Source organism: Penicillium canariense, assembly GCF_028826845.1.
Source record: "Penicillium canariense strain IBT 26290 chromosome Unknown utg000006l_segment0_segment0, whole genome shotgun sequence".
Lineage (NCBI taxonomy): Eukaryota > Fungi > Ascomycota > Eurotiomycetes > Eurotiales > Aspergillaceae > Penicillium > Penicillium canariense.
This window is the reverse complement of record NW_026622733.1, coordinates 1,775,283-1,786,940: the sequence shown is the minus strand read 5'-3', so window position 1 is coordinate 1,786,940 and position 11,658 is coordinate 1,775,283. Positions and strand designations below refer to the sequence as shown.

General features: G+C 51.2%; 4 protein-coding genes across 4 annotated transcripts; all 4 read right to left on the bottom strand.

The window, feature by feature from the left end:
• Nucleotides 1–325: 325 nt before the first annotated feature.
• Nucleotides 326–5,029, bottom strand: N7482_008636 (uncharacterized protein; the record flags this gene model as incomplete). Its single annotated transcript, XM_056690760.1, has 5 exons — nt 326–838; nt 901–1,358; nt 1,419–4,677; nt 4,745–4,929; nt 4,996–5,029. The coding sequence occupies 5 exons, from the start codon at nt 5,027–5,029 to the stop codon at nt 326–328; spliced, it is 4,449 nt and encodes a 1,482-aa protein (XP_056540525.1).
• Nucleotides 5,030–5,940: 911 nt separating this feature from the next.
• N7482_008635 (uncharacterized protein) lies at nt 5,941–8,172 on the bottom strand (the record flags this gene model as incomplete). Its single annotated transcript, XM_056690759.1, has 2 exons — nt 5,941–7,520; nt 7,584–8,172. 2 exons carry the CDS (start codon nt 8,170–8,172, stop codon nt 5,941–5,943), a joined length of 2,169 nt encoding a protein of 722 aa, XP_056540524.1.
• A 570-nt stretch (nt 8,173–8,742) lies between these two features.
• N7482_008634 (CCDC90 family protein) lies at nt 8,743–9,787 on the bottom strand (the record flags this gene model as incomplete). Its single annotated transcript, XM_056690758.1, has 3 exons — nt 8,743–8,800; nt 8,864–9,197; nt 9,256–9,787. The coding sequence occupies 3 exons, from the start codon at nt 9,785–9,787 to the stop codon at nt 8,743–8,745; spliced, it is 924 nt and encodes a 307-aa protein (XP_056540523.1).
• A 341-nt stretch (nt 9,788–10,128) lies between these two features.
• Nucleotides 10,129–11,205, bottom strand: sec53 (phosphomannomutase SEC53; the record flags this gene model as incomplete). Its single annotated transcript, XM_056690757.1, has 5 exons — nt 10,129–10,378; nt 10,444–10,518; nt 10,608–10,924; nt 10,980–11,042; nt 11,104–11,205. 5 exons carry the CDS (start codon nt 11,203–11,205, stop codon nt 10,129–10,131), a joined length of 807 nt encoding a protein of 268 aa, XP_056540522.1.
• Between the last annotated feature and the right edge of the window lie 453 nt (nt 11,206–11,658).

Genomic DNA, 11,658 nt, shown 5'->3' with positions numbered 1-11,658 from the left:
TCTGCCCCAAAATTGCTCACTGCGCCTTGCACATTAAGCCGCAGACTGGAGAGTAGATTGTGCGATACATGGAATATAGCTAGCGCAGGATTGAGGAGGTCAAGGAACAGGAGGGCGAGCGGCAGTGATTAAATGCGTCTAGGGCCTGGAGTCATGGCGGTTTATTTTCATTTCCACAGAAAGGCGGACAGAGGACGGGTACAGGACGGGGCATTTTGTTGTGTTAGTTATCTCATCGTATTAACAGGATTTCGTAGAGGAAAGCTCCTTATTGAGAAATCCTTATTGGTCGTTATTTTCTCCATTAATCCTTTGCTCCGCAGCCTCACCACGCAAGAAGCGGCCAACCTCTCTCTGCCTCGGTAGAGAAACCATTGTCATCTTTTTCGGTGGTGTTTCCAAAGAGGCATTGCCATAGATCGTCTTTCTTCACCAGCTCTCCACCCGCTGCACTGCTTGTCATCAAGTTGGTCAGAGTTGCATCCTCCATTTCCATGGAGTTAGCAGAGTCAATGGCTGTCTCAGTCAGGTCGTTGATAAGTAATCCGTCCGCATCACTCGGGTTTGTTGATCGGGCGTTTTTCTCCTGTTTCTCCTTTTCGAGAATATGGGCTAATCGGCGAGTGACTGATAGGTCGTAAATGGATTCTTCGACAGTTCCGGAGACAAGGTACATCCACACCGTAGTGGGACGATGCTGACCGATTCGGTGCACTCGGGCAATGGCCTGGAGTTCGATTGCGGTATTGATCAGCGGCTCACACAGGAAAACATGGGTCGCGTTGATCAGGGTCAGCCCTGATGACTGTGCTTTGCCGTGCAATAAGAAGCATTCAATCTGGGATTTCACGTGAGCCCTGTGCTTGATGATGCAAATAATGGAAATCACAAAAAACGTACTGCCGGGTCTTTCTTGAACTTCTCAATGCCGCCCGGGGCATCGACACTACTACTGACGATGCCAAAGCGGTCGAATGCCCTTTTCAAAACAACCAAAAAATTCTTATACTGCGAAAAGACGATTGCCTTGGATCCCGGGTCATGCTCGCGCAGCCAGATGATATGGCGTGCGAGAGTATCAACCTTTGTACCAAATGAGCCCTCGAGATCAATGTTTGTGATCTCCTTCAAAAGTCCCGAGCTAATGTCGCTATAGATGGCGTTCTTCGAATGCCGTTCATGATCAGACTTGATAGGCGTCTCTTCCTCCTGGACAACTAATTCCTGTGGCTTGTATGTGATTTGATGGAAGTCATTGAGTTTCAGGGGTTTCTTGCATATCGGGCACGTCCGATGTTGACGCCACCACATCCGCAAACAATCAGAGCAATATTTGTGACCGCACACAGTCAAGACGCCTAATAGCATAAGTCAGTTGTCATATAGTGGACCTTTCAGTGTATGGATGAAGTCCTCACCAGTATCAAAGCCTGACTGGCAGATGATGCAAATCCTGGAACCATCCTCCTCGCCCGCCTCATCTCGGAGGTGGATGAGGTATCGCCTTTTGGACTTCAAGGACGCAATTTTGCTCTCCAGCTTCGCTTCTTGTCTCAATTTGGCAGCAAAGAGATCTTCATCCATCGGCTTCCCAGCATTTTCCTCGTCATAGGGTGCAACTGTATCCGAAATTTGCTGCAAGTGGCGATAGTATTCCAAACGATTGTTCATCGTGTCTCGGAACATCTCCACCTCCCTCTCTAGGTTGGAAGATATCTTGAGCTGCTCGGCAATCATCTGGCCAGCATTCTTCAAAACCAAGCCGACCATTTCGAGTTCCGCACGAGCACGAGAGCTTCCTCCAGAAGCTTGCCACTCAAGCGAGCCAACTAGACTGCGCAGTTCACTGACAATGCCGCGGAGCGACCCCAATTGCGGGTCAGGCATGAGATCACTGCGAGTGTTCATAATCGAGAGGAAAAGCTGTGGAGATGGACCTTCGCCCTTTTGAGCCTGGATGATACCAGCCTTGACCTCGTGTGAAATGAGAATGTTCTTCTGGCCGGTAAGAGCGTCGTGACGGTCGGCATACATGGCACGGAGAGCCTCCATGTAGACGTACATTTCGTCCTGGTGCTTAGTTGACCGCTCATATTCGTTTCCTTCCAGTTCAGCATCCTCTTCCTGGTCGATGAGGGATTGTGAGACCAATCCGATCATAGTCTCTCGCCACTCATTGTACTTCTCGGCATGCTTGTTCAGAGCAGCACACAGGTCCTCGAACTTGTTGAGCAGCCTGTAAGACTCGAGGCCCCTACTGTACAGGTAGGGCTTCATCTTCGGAATGTGCACAAATTCCTTCTTTTGCGTCTTATCCTTGATAGTTCGCATGTATCGCTCGACCTTGCGAGAGATGTCCGTCAACATCTCCTTACGAATCAATTTCGCGGCCTCATATCCTTCCTCTTCTTTTTTCTCAAGGGCTTTGAAGTCCTCTGAGTCAGGCTGGGTCAAGTTGGGGTCGCTTTTGATCTGGTAGTATGCATTTGCAGTGAAAAACACGGCAATATGCTGAACTTCCAGGGCAGCACGGAGCTTCAGACGGCACTGGCCAATACGGCTATTCTTGTCTGCTTCTTCATTTTCGTCGTCGTCGGTCAGATCAGGGGTTTCAGTGGCGGCCACCATGCCATTCTCATCCAATCCTTTGTTTTTGAGGCGCTGCAACCGAAGCTGTTCTCTGCTGTCGTCGACTAGCTCGGTAGAATGGTCTAGAGCAGCCTGCCATAGAGCTAGAGATTCTTTCCTACGTTTGGCATTCTCTAGCAGCTGGCCTCGACGAAGCTGAGAAAGGAGAAGTGACCGCTCTTCGGCGCGAATAGACGTGTCCGTGGTCTCAATCATGACTTCGAGGACCTCATCGACGGTCCGCAGCGGGCCATTTCCAGCGCCGAGTGCTCGACGATTGCTACCACTCACTTCAGGATGGAGACAAGTCTGACGAAGCCGTGTTAACCAAGTGCGCATCCTCTCGACTGTGCCTGGGTCTTCGGGATTCCAGTCACCATCAAGAGGTGCACCGAATGCATCAAGTCCACACTGCTCACACATTTCCTCAAAGAGCTGCCCGTAGTGCTGCTCCTCAACAGGGGTAAAAGGAGTAGTTATTACGATACGCTTTTGAGGCGGCAGGCGCAGCTCATCACGAACTCGGTCTTTGCTGTGCCGAATAGCAATGGAGTGGATGATACCCACCAACACCGGCCCAAATCTGGAATAGAGACGTTTCCACAAAGGGCTTGAGTCGCAAAACGGCCTGTATTGGAGGAACAGCAGAAGACCGAACAGGTCATCGATATTCTTGCGGAGTGGTGTGCCCGTCACGGCCCAGGCGTTTTGACGAGGGATCAACCGGGCGACTTTGGCTGCATTGCTAACTCCACTCTCGATCATTTGAGCTTCATCAAGGCAGACACGCCACCATGAGATGCGGACTAAGGGTGTTTTTCGAGTCTCGAACCGCTTTTCGTGGCGGAGGCTTCGCTTTGGCATCGCACCGGTATAGTGGATCTCTCTCGAGATGACATTGTACGTGGTAAGAACGACATCGAAATCTGATAACTCTTCGACAACCAAATCATCCGATTCTTCTTTCCCCCGTTTAACGCCCGTGTAATGGTGTACACGTAGGTCTGGGGCATGCTGCTCGATTTCCTGTTTCCACTGTTCCAGAATTGCCGGTGGAGTGATGATCAAAGTAGCACCAGATACTCTCAGCCCATCAGGGTCGGGTTTCGGCTGTTCTTGGGCATGTCGTCGATTTAAGCTGATCAAAGCAATCATTTCAACTGTCTTGCCTAATCCCATCTCTTCCGCGAGAATACCACCTCGCAAAAGATTTGCGGCGTCTCCCCATTCGGAGATCTGGGTAGTCATTGTCATGAACAGATGGCTGAAGTAGCACACATTTCCATCCGCATCCTTCATTTCCTTGAACGATGCCGGGAGGCCATTGGGCAAAGGCCTGTCGATGGGAGCAATTGTTCCATCTTGCTGCACTTGGGTACCCTCTCTCCATAAAAGCCACCGAACGGCTCGTTTTTGAAAGGGGAAGAGCTCGCAGACAAGTCCGGGGCATTCTATGTTCGCAGATGCGCTTGCAGTGTGGTTCGGGACGTGAACACTTTCGTAGAATTCACGTGGTAGCCATCCTCGAGGATATCCAAGCAGTTTTTCACGACGGTCACGTTGCCGGCCATAGCCAACTGTGCCTACATGATCTTCCTGTAAGGCGTACTTCCCGAAGACCTCCAACGCGTGATCGGGAAGACGGGTAAAGTCCGGGATCTCAAGAGAATCTATCCAGAGAGCGACTACCTCCAGTAACAAGGATTTCCTGTCTGCAGACAGTTGTATTGTGGCCTGATAGCATGCCATTGGGAGGCGATGGAAGTATCGATCGGCGGCGAGCATCCCAGTAACGTGCCTTAGTTGTTCGAAAAAGTCGACCAGCCGCAAATCAGCAATCACGCAAAAGAACAAATCTTTCTTTTCTGCATCGGTCGTGGTCAAATCAAGTGTGTAAGCATCATAATCGACCTCGGGGTGCTTCGGAAGAACGGGCGTATAGAGACGCGAGCGAGTATCTCTAACCTCGACGAGTATAGGTACTCGACGCCCGGGATCGGATGAGGTGGGCGCGGCTGCGTTGTTGGAGTCCGACGCATTGCTGAAGTTCTGATGAAAGAGAGGTGGCAAACAGTTAGACATGCGAACTCGGGGCAAAATGCCACTCGATACTCACCAGACGTAGCGAGAGCCGAGCCAGTGGAATGTAGCCCTGAGGTACTCCGGTTGACGAGACGCCAACTTCATGACCAAGGCTATATGGGCCAGACTTGGCGACCTTGCGCCGCTTGATAGGGGGCCCATCGGGATCCCATGTAGCGTTCTGCGTGAGCGCGGAGACGAGGGTCTCGGGGACTGCGCCTAGTACAGAGGAGGGAAATTAGCACTCGAGCTCAACGCCGCAACTGGGGAGATGGTGAGGCATACCTGCAATATCTACATACTCTGCGACCACACTCATCCTAGCAACAGGCCTGGTTCAGGTCTTTTGCCGCCACGCCAACAAAGAAGAACAGACGAGAATGCGCGATTGCGAAAGCTGGGGTCGCTATCGGTCACATCACGTGGTGATAGGAACATATTTAGTCCGCTTCGGTGGATCACTTGCAGCCAATAGGAGTACGGTCGACGATATCGCCAGTGCTTGCTTGTATAAGCATTCAGATATCTTCACTACAAAACCCTCCGAAAGGGGGCGATTAGAGATATCTGTTATCTAGGCTTTATTAGCCTTTTACAATATCCGCCTGCCAAAATAGCAATATGCAATAGCACATCGAAAGTTGATAAATAATAGGAAAAAATCTAGCGTTTACTAGTTTTGCTTCACCTCTTTAGTAATGTCTTCCTAGATAAACCCTCGGCATAGTATTGTTTCTCAATATGTTAATGTTTTAAGATCGCATCATGCCTTCAACAACTTAAGATGAATCATCTTTGAGGAGTACCCTTTTTGAAAGTTCTCTTATCTTCCAATTAGAGAGGTACACCTCAAGGATGCCGTTGAGGACAACATCAATGCCCTCTTGTCCCCCACTTTCCTTTGAATAACTTCGTCAAATAAAAAGAGTGTAGAAAAAATATGATCTTGTGAGCTATGAGAGTTGGATTGGTCTTACAGATAGCAGCATCGGACGAACAAGACGAATAACCGGAATTAAATCGACCTTGGACGCAAGTGCTATGCCAGATCTTTTTGATGCATGATCCTCACCGATTGATCCGACCCAACGGACTGTTCCTTGCACACCTTTCCACACACATCTGAGAACACTCTTATCCAGCTTTCCGATAAACCTCCTCAAATACCTTTTGAAGCTTACAATTGAGTGCAAAGTAGGATATCCATTGTGAGTCACACGGCATGAGCCTCTATGAACTCGCTGGGTTACCAGGTCCCCTCCCCAGCATACTCCGCACGCTACCCCTGCCCAGCGCGGTCATATCATGGACTGACACAGCCTTCGTACCAGGCTGTGTATCATACACCACACTCCCGTTGACGGCCCTGACAGACCGGGAGTACGCCTCTCCATTCGCAGTACCGTGAAACTCATCAGCGGTATTACCCCAAGAAATTGAGCTCGCTCCCGTGACCGATTTGTACTGAGCTTTGCCGGACTGTGTTGTGTGGAGCTGGGATGGGCCAGAGACGAGTGTGTAGGTGGATATGCCTGGGCCGCCCGAAGAGTCTATCTCGAGGCCGCGTTTCATCCAGGCATCGATTGTCAGGGAGTTCGAGGTGATTCCGTACGTGGCGTTGACGAGGAGAGGGTAGCTAAACGTGGTTTCGCTGGAGGTTGGCTTATCTCCGAGCTCAGTGATGGCGACCTTTCCTGATGTGAGTTGCTTGTTGACTTGGCTGTATCCTTGCTGGTTGAGGGAGCCATAGTTGGAAAAGGAGAGCTTCTGCGACCATGAGTACTTGGCGGAGGACACAATGAAGGTGCGCTCTGCCGTCACAGAATATGACAGAGTATCATTTCCACCTATCTTACTGGGGACCAGGTGTCGGGTGACGGTGAACTTGGGTGCAGGAGCATCCACCAGCGGAAAGGTGCTTTTGTGGGAGATCAGGTCCTTGGAACTTGTTTCATCATCGGTGTAAAGGAATATGTTGCCAGTGATTATCCAGTATGAGCCCACAGTACCAGCCAAAGTGGCAGTTCCATCCGCAGTGATATTCAGGCCGGTAACGCGAATCTCGAACGAATGTTCCCGGCCGTCTTGAAGTAGTGGAAGGAAAGGCGAGATATCAATCTCCGGCTGCCGAAGATCAAAAGCGTCAATGCCGACAATTGGCCGCCAAAAGCCCGGCGCGACGCCTCCAGTGAAAATGATGGGGAAAGGCCAAACGACGCCAGCCAGAATCCCGTCGATGTAAAGTTGAATCTCTCGAAAAGGAGAGTATCCATACAGTTCACCGACAGTATCAGTGAAATCCTCTGTATCTTCAGAGAAGACATTCGACCACCAGAATTCCTCCTGCGATTGGCCGCAGGCGGAAATGGCAACAACAGCACGCGATGCCGCAGCAGGGATCGTGTAGGAGACGGTTGTATTATCGCTTGGCACTGTGAACGCGCTTGACGAGTTGGAAGCCGACTGTTTGGCCGAAATGGGCAGGATGACATCTGCAGTTCTCGCATTCTTTGTGTAGGAGAAGTGTGCTGTTAGCGTAACATTGAAGGACCCAGTATAGACATCCGTGATGATATTGCCGAGGTCAAAAATCAACTTTTGCTGCTGCTGCCACAGGGCATTGTACTGCGACATCTCTTTAATATATGTCCACACGATTCCCGTAGATGTGGGCTCAGCGGTCGAAGTGCGGAAGACCTCTGCATCTCCCAGATACATGAGCGCCAGCCGGTCATACTGGCGGCCCCTTGAAGTGACCGTCATATTGATTTGAACGGTGTCAAACTTGCAACTCGGAGGTTCGTAGGTTCCTAAAGCCTATCAGTCAGAGCCAATCCAACGATTCGCCAATCCTGCTGATAATTATCTCTTACCAACGAATGGCTCGCCATAGCTTGCGCCAAAGACATGCTCCATCAATAAGAGATCAAGATCACAGCCATTGTCACCTTGTGGTGCGAATGTGACGGGTTGATAGACCTGAAACACATCTAGCAAGTCTGTAGAGTCGGATGACTGCAGTATCGAGCGCTCAGCAGCATGGTACCCGTCATGGATGGCACAGATGAGCCGAACGTGTCCAAGCAAGAGCAATACGCATGGAATAAGTAGTATCATGGTCACAGCGAGATTCACGCCTAGCCTTGAATCCCTTCTCTCAACAAGTCTGTGTTGTTCTGAGCGGATGCGCCCACTGGATAACCCGATGACCTTGGTCGATACCGAGACCTTGACAATGCCTGTGGAGTTTGCAACAGTTGGTGATGGAGTAGAATTCCCGGGCTGTCTCGACCTCGACCACAGTACAAGCACAATGCTAGCCAACGTCCAGAGAAGTAGAAGCAAGATCGGCAATGCGGCGAACTGAACTTCCACGGGGGCTAGCGTCTTTAAAGCGTCGAGGTACGTGAGCCGAAGGAACAGCGACGACCGCGACGCTAGCGACGACCCAAAAAATGCCATCATTTCGCGCAGACCGGTGTTGGGCTAGTGGAGCTTAAATGATGTGCCGCGTGAGGGATGCAACAGTCACGGCCGATCATGCAACAGGCCGCGTCGACCCCTGGAGATAAGCTCCAGGGGAAGGTGCAGGGGCGCTCCAATCGGGTCTTCTGCAGCCCTTACTGTGGACTGTCTTGGAGGTATTCGGCATCTAATTCGATAGAGATTCAAAATGACTAGGATTAATTTGGAATGCATTAATGTAAATGTTGTTTATCCGGATGACAGTTCCCGAGCATCGGGTTGCTACTATAACATCAACGGACTAGCGCTAAGTTGTTGCCGACGGTGTCCGGATATACTACGATTGGTCTCGCAGATGGAAGGTCCGTTATGGGAAAAATGTCCAATATGATTGAAATGCATCCAGGGACCCTGGTAATCGTCTAAACTATCTCGACCCGACAGCCAGAGCATGAATTTGTACAAAAGAAAAGATCCAGTCGGGAAGACACCAATGTCGCATAAAAACAGCCAAAAAAACACACTCCGTAGCCATGCACCACCGATTTTCAAACAAAGGAAAGCAGATCACATAAACAGGCGCCAAGCACCGAGAATCAGAGCAGCGGTACCAGTGCAGACACCCCTAGAAAAGAAGAAAAAAGTCAGCATCCATCTACCCACGAAGGAAGGAGCTCGGAAAACATACATCAGCCACTGCAGAGTGGAGAACTTGACTGCCTCAACCCGCTCTCGCAGGCCAGCAACTTCCTGCTCAATTCGCGTCTCCGTCTCCTTAATCCGCATCTCCTGGCCATTAGCCTCCTCGCGGATGCGGCCCTTCTCGAGGTTCAAATCCAGACGGACCGACGCCTGTGTCCGGCCGATCTCGTCGCGGAGGCGCGAGTTGAGCTTCGCCAGATCCGCCGCGATTTTCTCGTGCGACGATCGAGTAAGCTGCGCCTCGGTGGAATCGGCATTCAGAAGTTCAGAGCGCAATTTGGCGAAGTCGACTTTTTGCGTGTAAATCGATCTCTCCGAGTCTAGGGGCTGTTGTTAGATATGTCGACCCAATCAGCACCGACTGCTAAGAGCTCTCACCTTCACGGAGAACCATCGTCCGTGTCAAGTTTTGGATGGATTCTTGGATGATATCGTTCAACACCCGCATCATGGCCACGGCCTGTTCCTCGCTGAAACCCTCTGCCTGGAGCCGCTTGACGAATTTCAGGGTGTCAAAGTGGTGCTCGCGAGGGCGGGCAGGGGTCGCATGAAAAGCGCGCTGAGCAGGCTTGAATATTGCGACGTAGACACCATTGTGTCGGACCGGGCTGGCGAGAGGCTCTGCGGCTGAGCGCGTGGTCGCTGAAGCGGAAGGTTGTCGGGAAACAGGAGAGGAGAAGTAGGAATTATGAATAGCGGTGGAAAAAGCCCGGGAAGTCTGGTGGGGGAGGTTCAGGGAGTATTTTTGGCGGTTGAGAGGACTCCAGCCTTGAGAGAATTGTTGTATCGTCCTGATTGCGAGTACGGGACAATGGGAGGGAGTGACGCTTGGGCGGGACGATGAGCTGTTCCAGGTCAAGCGAGGTAGGAGGCTGCGCGGCACCTCCGCGACGTGCTTTTGGGGGGCCATGGCACAAGGTATTGTTGCATGTATGATGGAAAAAGGTTTGTTTGAGGTGTTTCTAGTTGTGACGCCGGATGCAGAGAATTGGTTGGATGACTAAAAGCGGTCCGGGAAAGATCGACGCTTCCCCGGCGCTTCCCCGGCGCTTCCCGCAGATTTTCGGATAACCCACCTCTACCAAGGAACAGGCTCATCATAACATTTCTTGGAATTAGGATCGATTTCTATCGTTCGAGAAACATTTTTGAGAGCAAATGACCTCATCCATAGCAGGTTTACTTTAAGGTTTCACATGCATACGCTATTCACAACACGCCCTTTTGTGGTTATTTTACTTTGCAACTCGCTCAAAGGCCAAAGACCTCTTTCAGCTGCTTCATGGTATCGTCAGGACCATCAACTGAGTGGCCGATTGTGCGGGGGTCGGAGTAGATCTCATAGTCGTTGCCTCCGGGGAAGCACTTATCGCCGAAGAAGTGGATGTTCTTGTACTCGACGCCAGTGATGTTCTTCTCAGCCTCAACGTGCTGCAGGCAGTATGTCTTGTCCCATCCGGTGGGGAAGACGTCGAAGGAGATCTGGCCACCGACGGAGAAGCTGCGTTGCACAAAAGGCGGTTAATACGCCCGCGGTAAAATATGGTTGCTTGTCGCAAAACTTACGTGAGACCAAAGTCGGGGAACTCCTTCTTCAGAGCCTGCACCATATCCCGACGAATGTTGTGGATCTTGTCGTAACTAATGCCGTTGTCAGTCATATCTTCTTGGATTCACCGCCATCTCTAAGGAAAATAGCCGGCTGGTTGAGGGGTGGCGCATGAACGTACGCCTCGAACTCGTTGCGCTCGTCCACACTAGCGTTACGTCCGATGGGGCTGACATTGATCATGCCGTTGCGGAACTCAACAAAGGTACCGCGCTTCTTAGGCAGCTTAATGTTGGAGATGTATCGGAGGCAGAAATCAGCGAGGTCCTGGTACTTCTCCTCGCCGAGCCACTGGATGAAGCTGTTGCCCTCGAGCGGCTTGCCCAGTCGCCAGGCCACCAGCCCGTTCTCGGAGAAGCAGTAGTCGAACAGGGTGGTCACATCGGTGGTCGCAGAGCCCAATTGCTCCTGCTGCTTGACGAAGTTGGAGCCGCCAACCTGGTCGGTGTTAGATTCGAAAGGACTCTGGAGGAGAGAGAGAGAGGGCACGGACGTATCCAATGGCGCATTTGTGTCGCAGACGAGAGAGCAGCTCGTGCATCTCGGGGGTGGCGGACTAGAGGTGGAAGGCTTGCATTAGCAATTGCTGAATTAAAGAGGGCGCCGTCACCACATACCCGCCGCGCCTTGCTCAGGGTCTCGTCAACATCGAAGAGGACAATGGTGTCCTTGAGAGGACGGTCCTCCAGGGCGGGGTAGACAGCTGCAGCCGTAGTCATTTTGGGGATGCAATGAACAATATCAAGTCAGAGGTCAGGAGAGAAAACCCAACGAGGCCAGGGAGGGATAATTATAGACCCTTTGACTGAGGGGTTCTTTTTGACCGCAAGCGGTGAGCGCGGGTGGGGTGTTGGCTAGCGTGGGCGGCGGTCCAGAGCTACTGAGAAAGCGGAATGCCACCTAGACCATTTCAGTCGAAGGCCGAAAGGCTCCAGAATTGGGCTGATCACCATGTAGCTGGGATGAATCCAGTGCAAAATGCCCTGTTTGTTCTCTATACTGAGGATTCAGGGCCTTGGAGAAGGGAACCCGGACCAGAACATGTACCTGTTATCGATAAGGGGTCGATCAAGTGGAACAATCGTGGCGCATTCACACTTTAAATCAATATCTACAAGTGACCTTCCCCCTACTGCACAAAATTAGATCATGGAATTAGGTTTCATATCTAC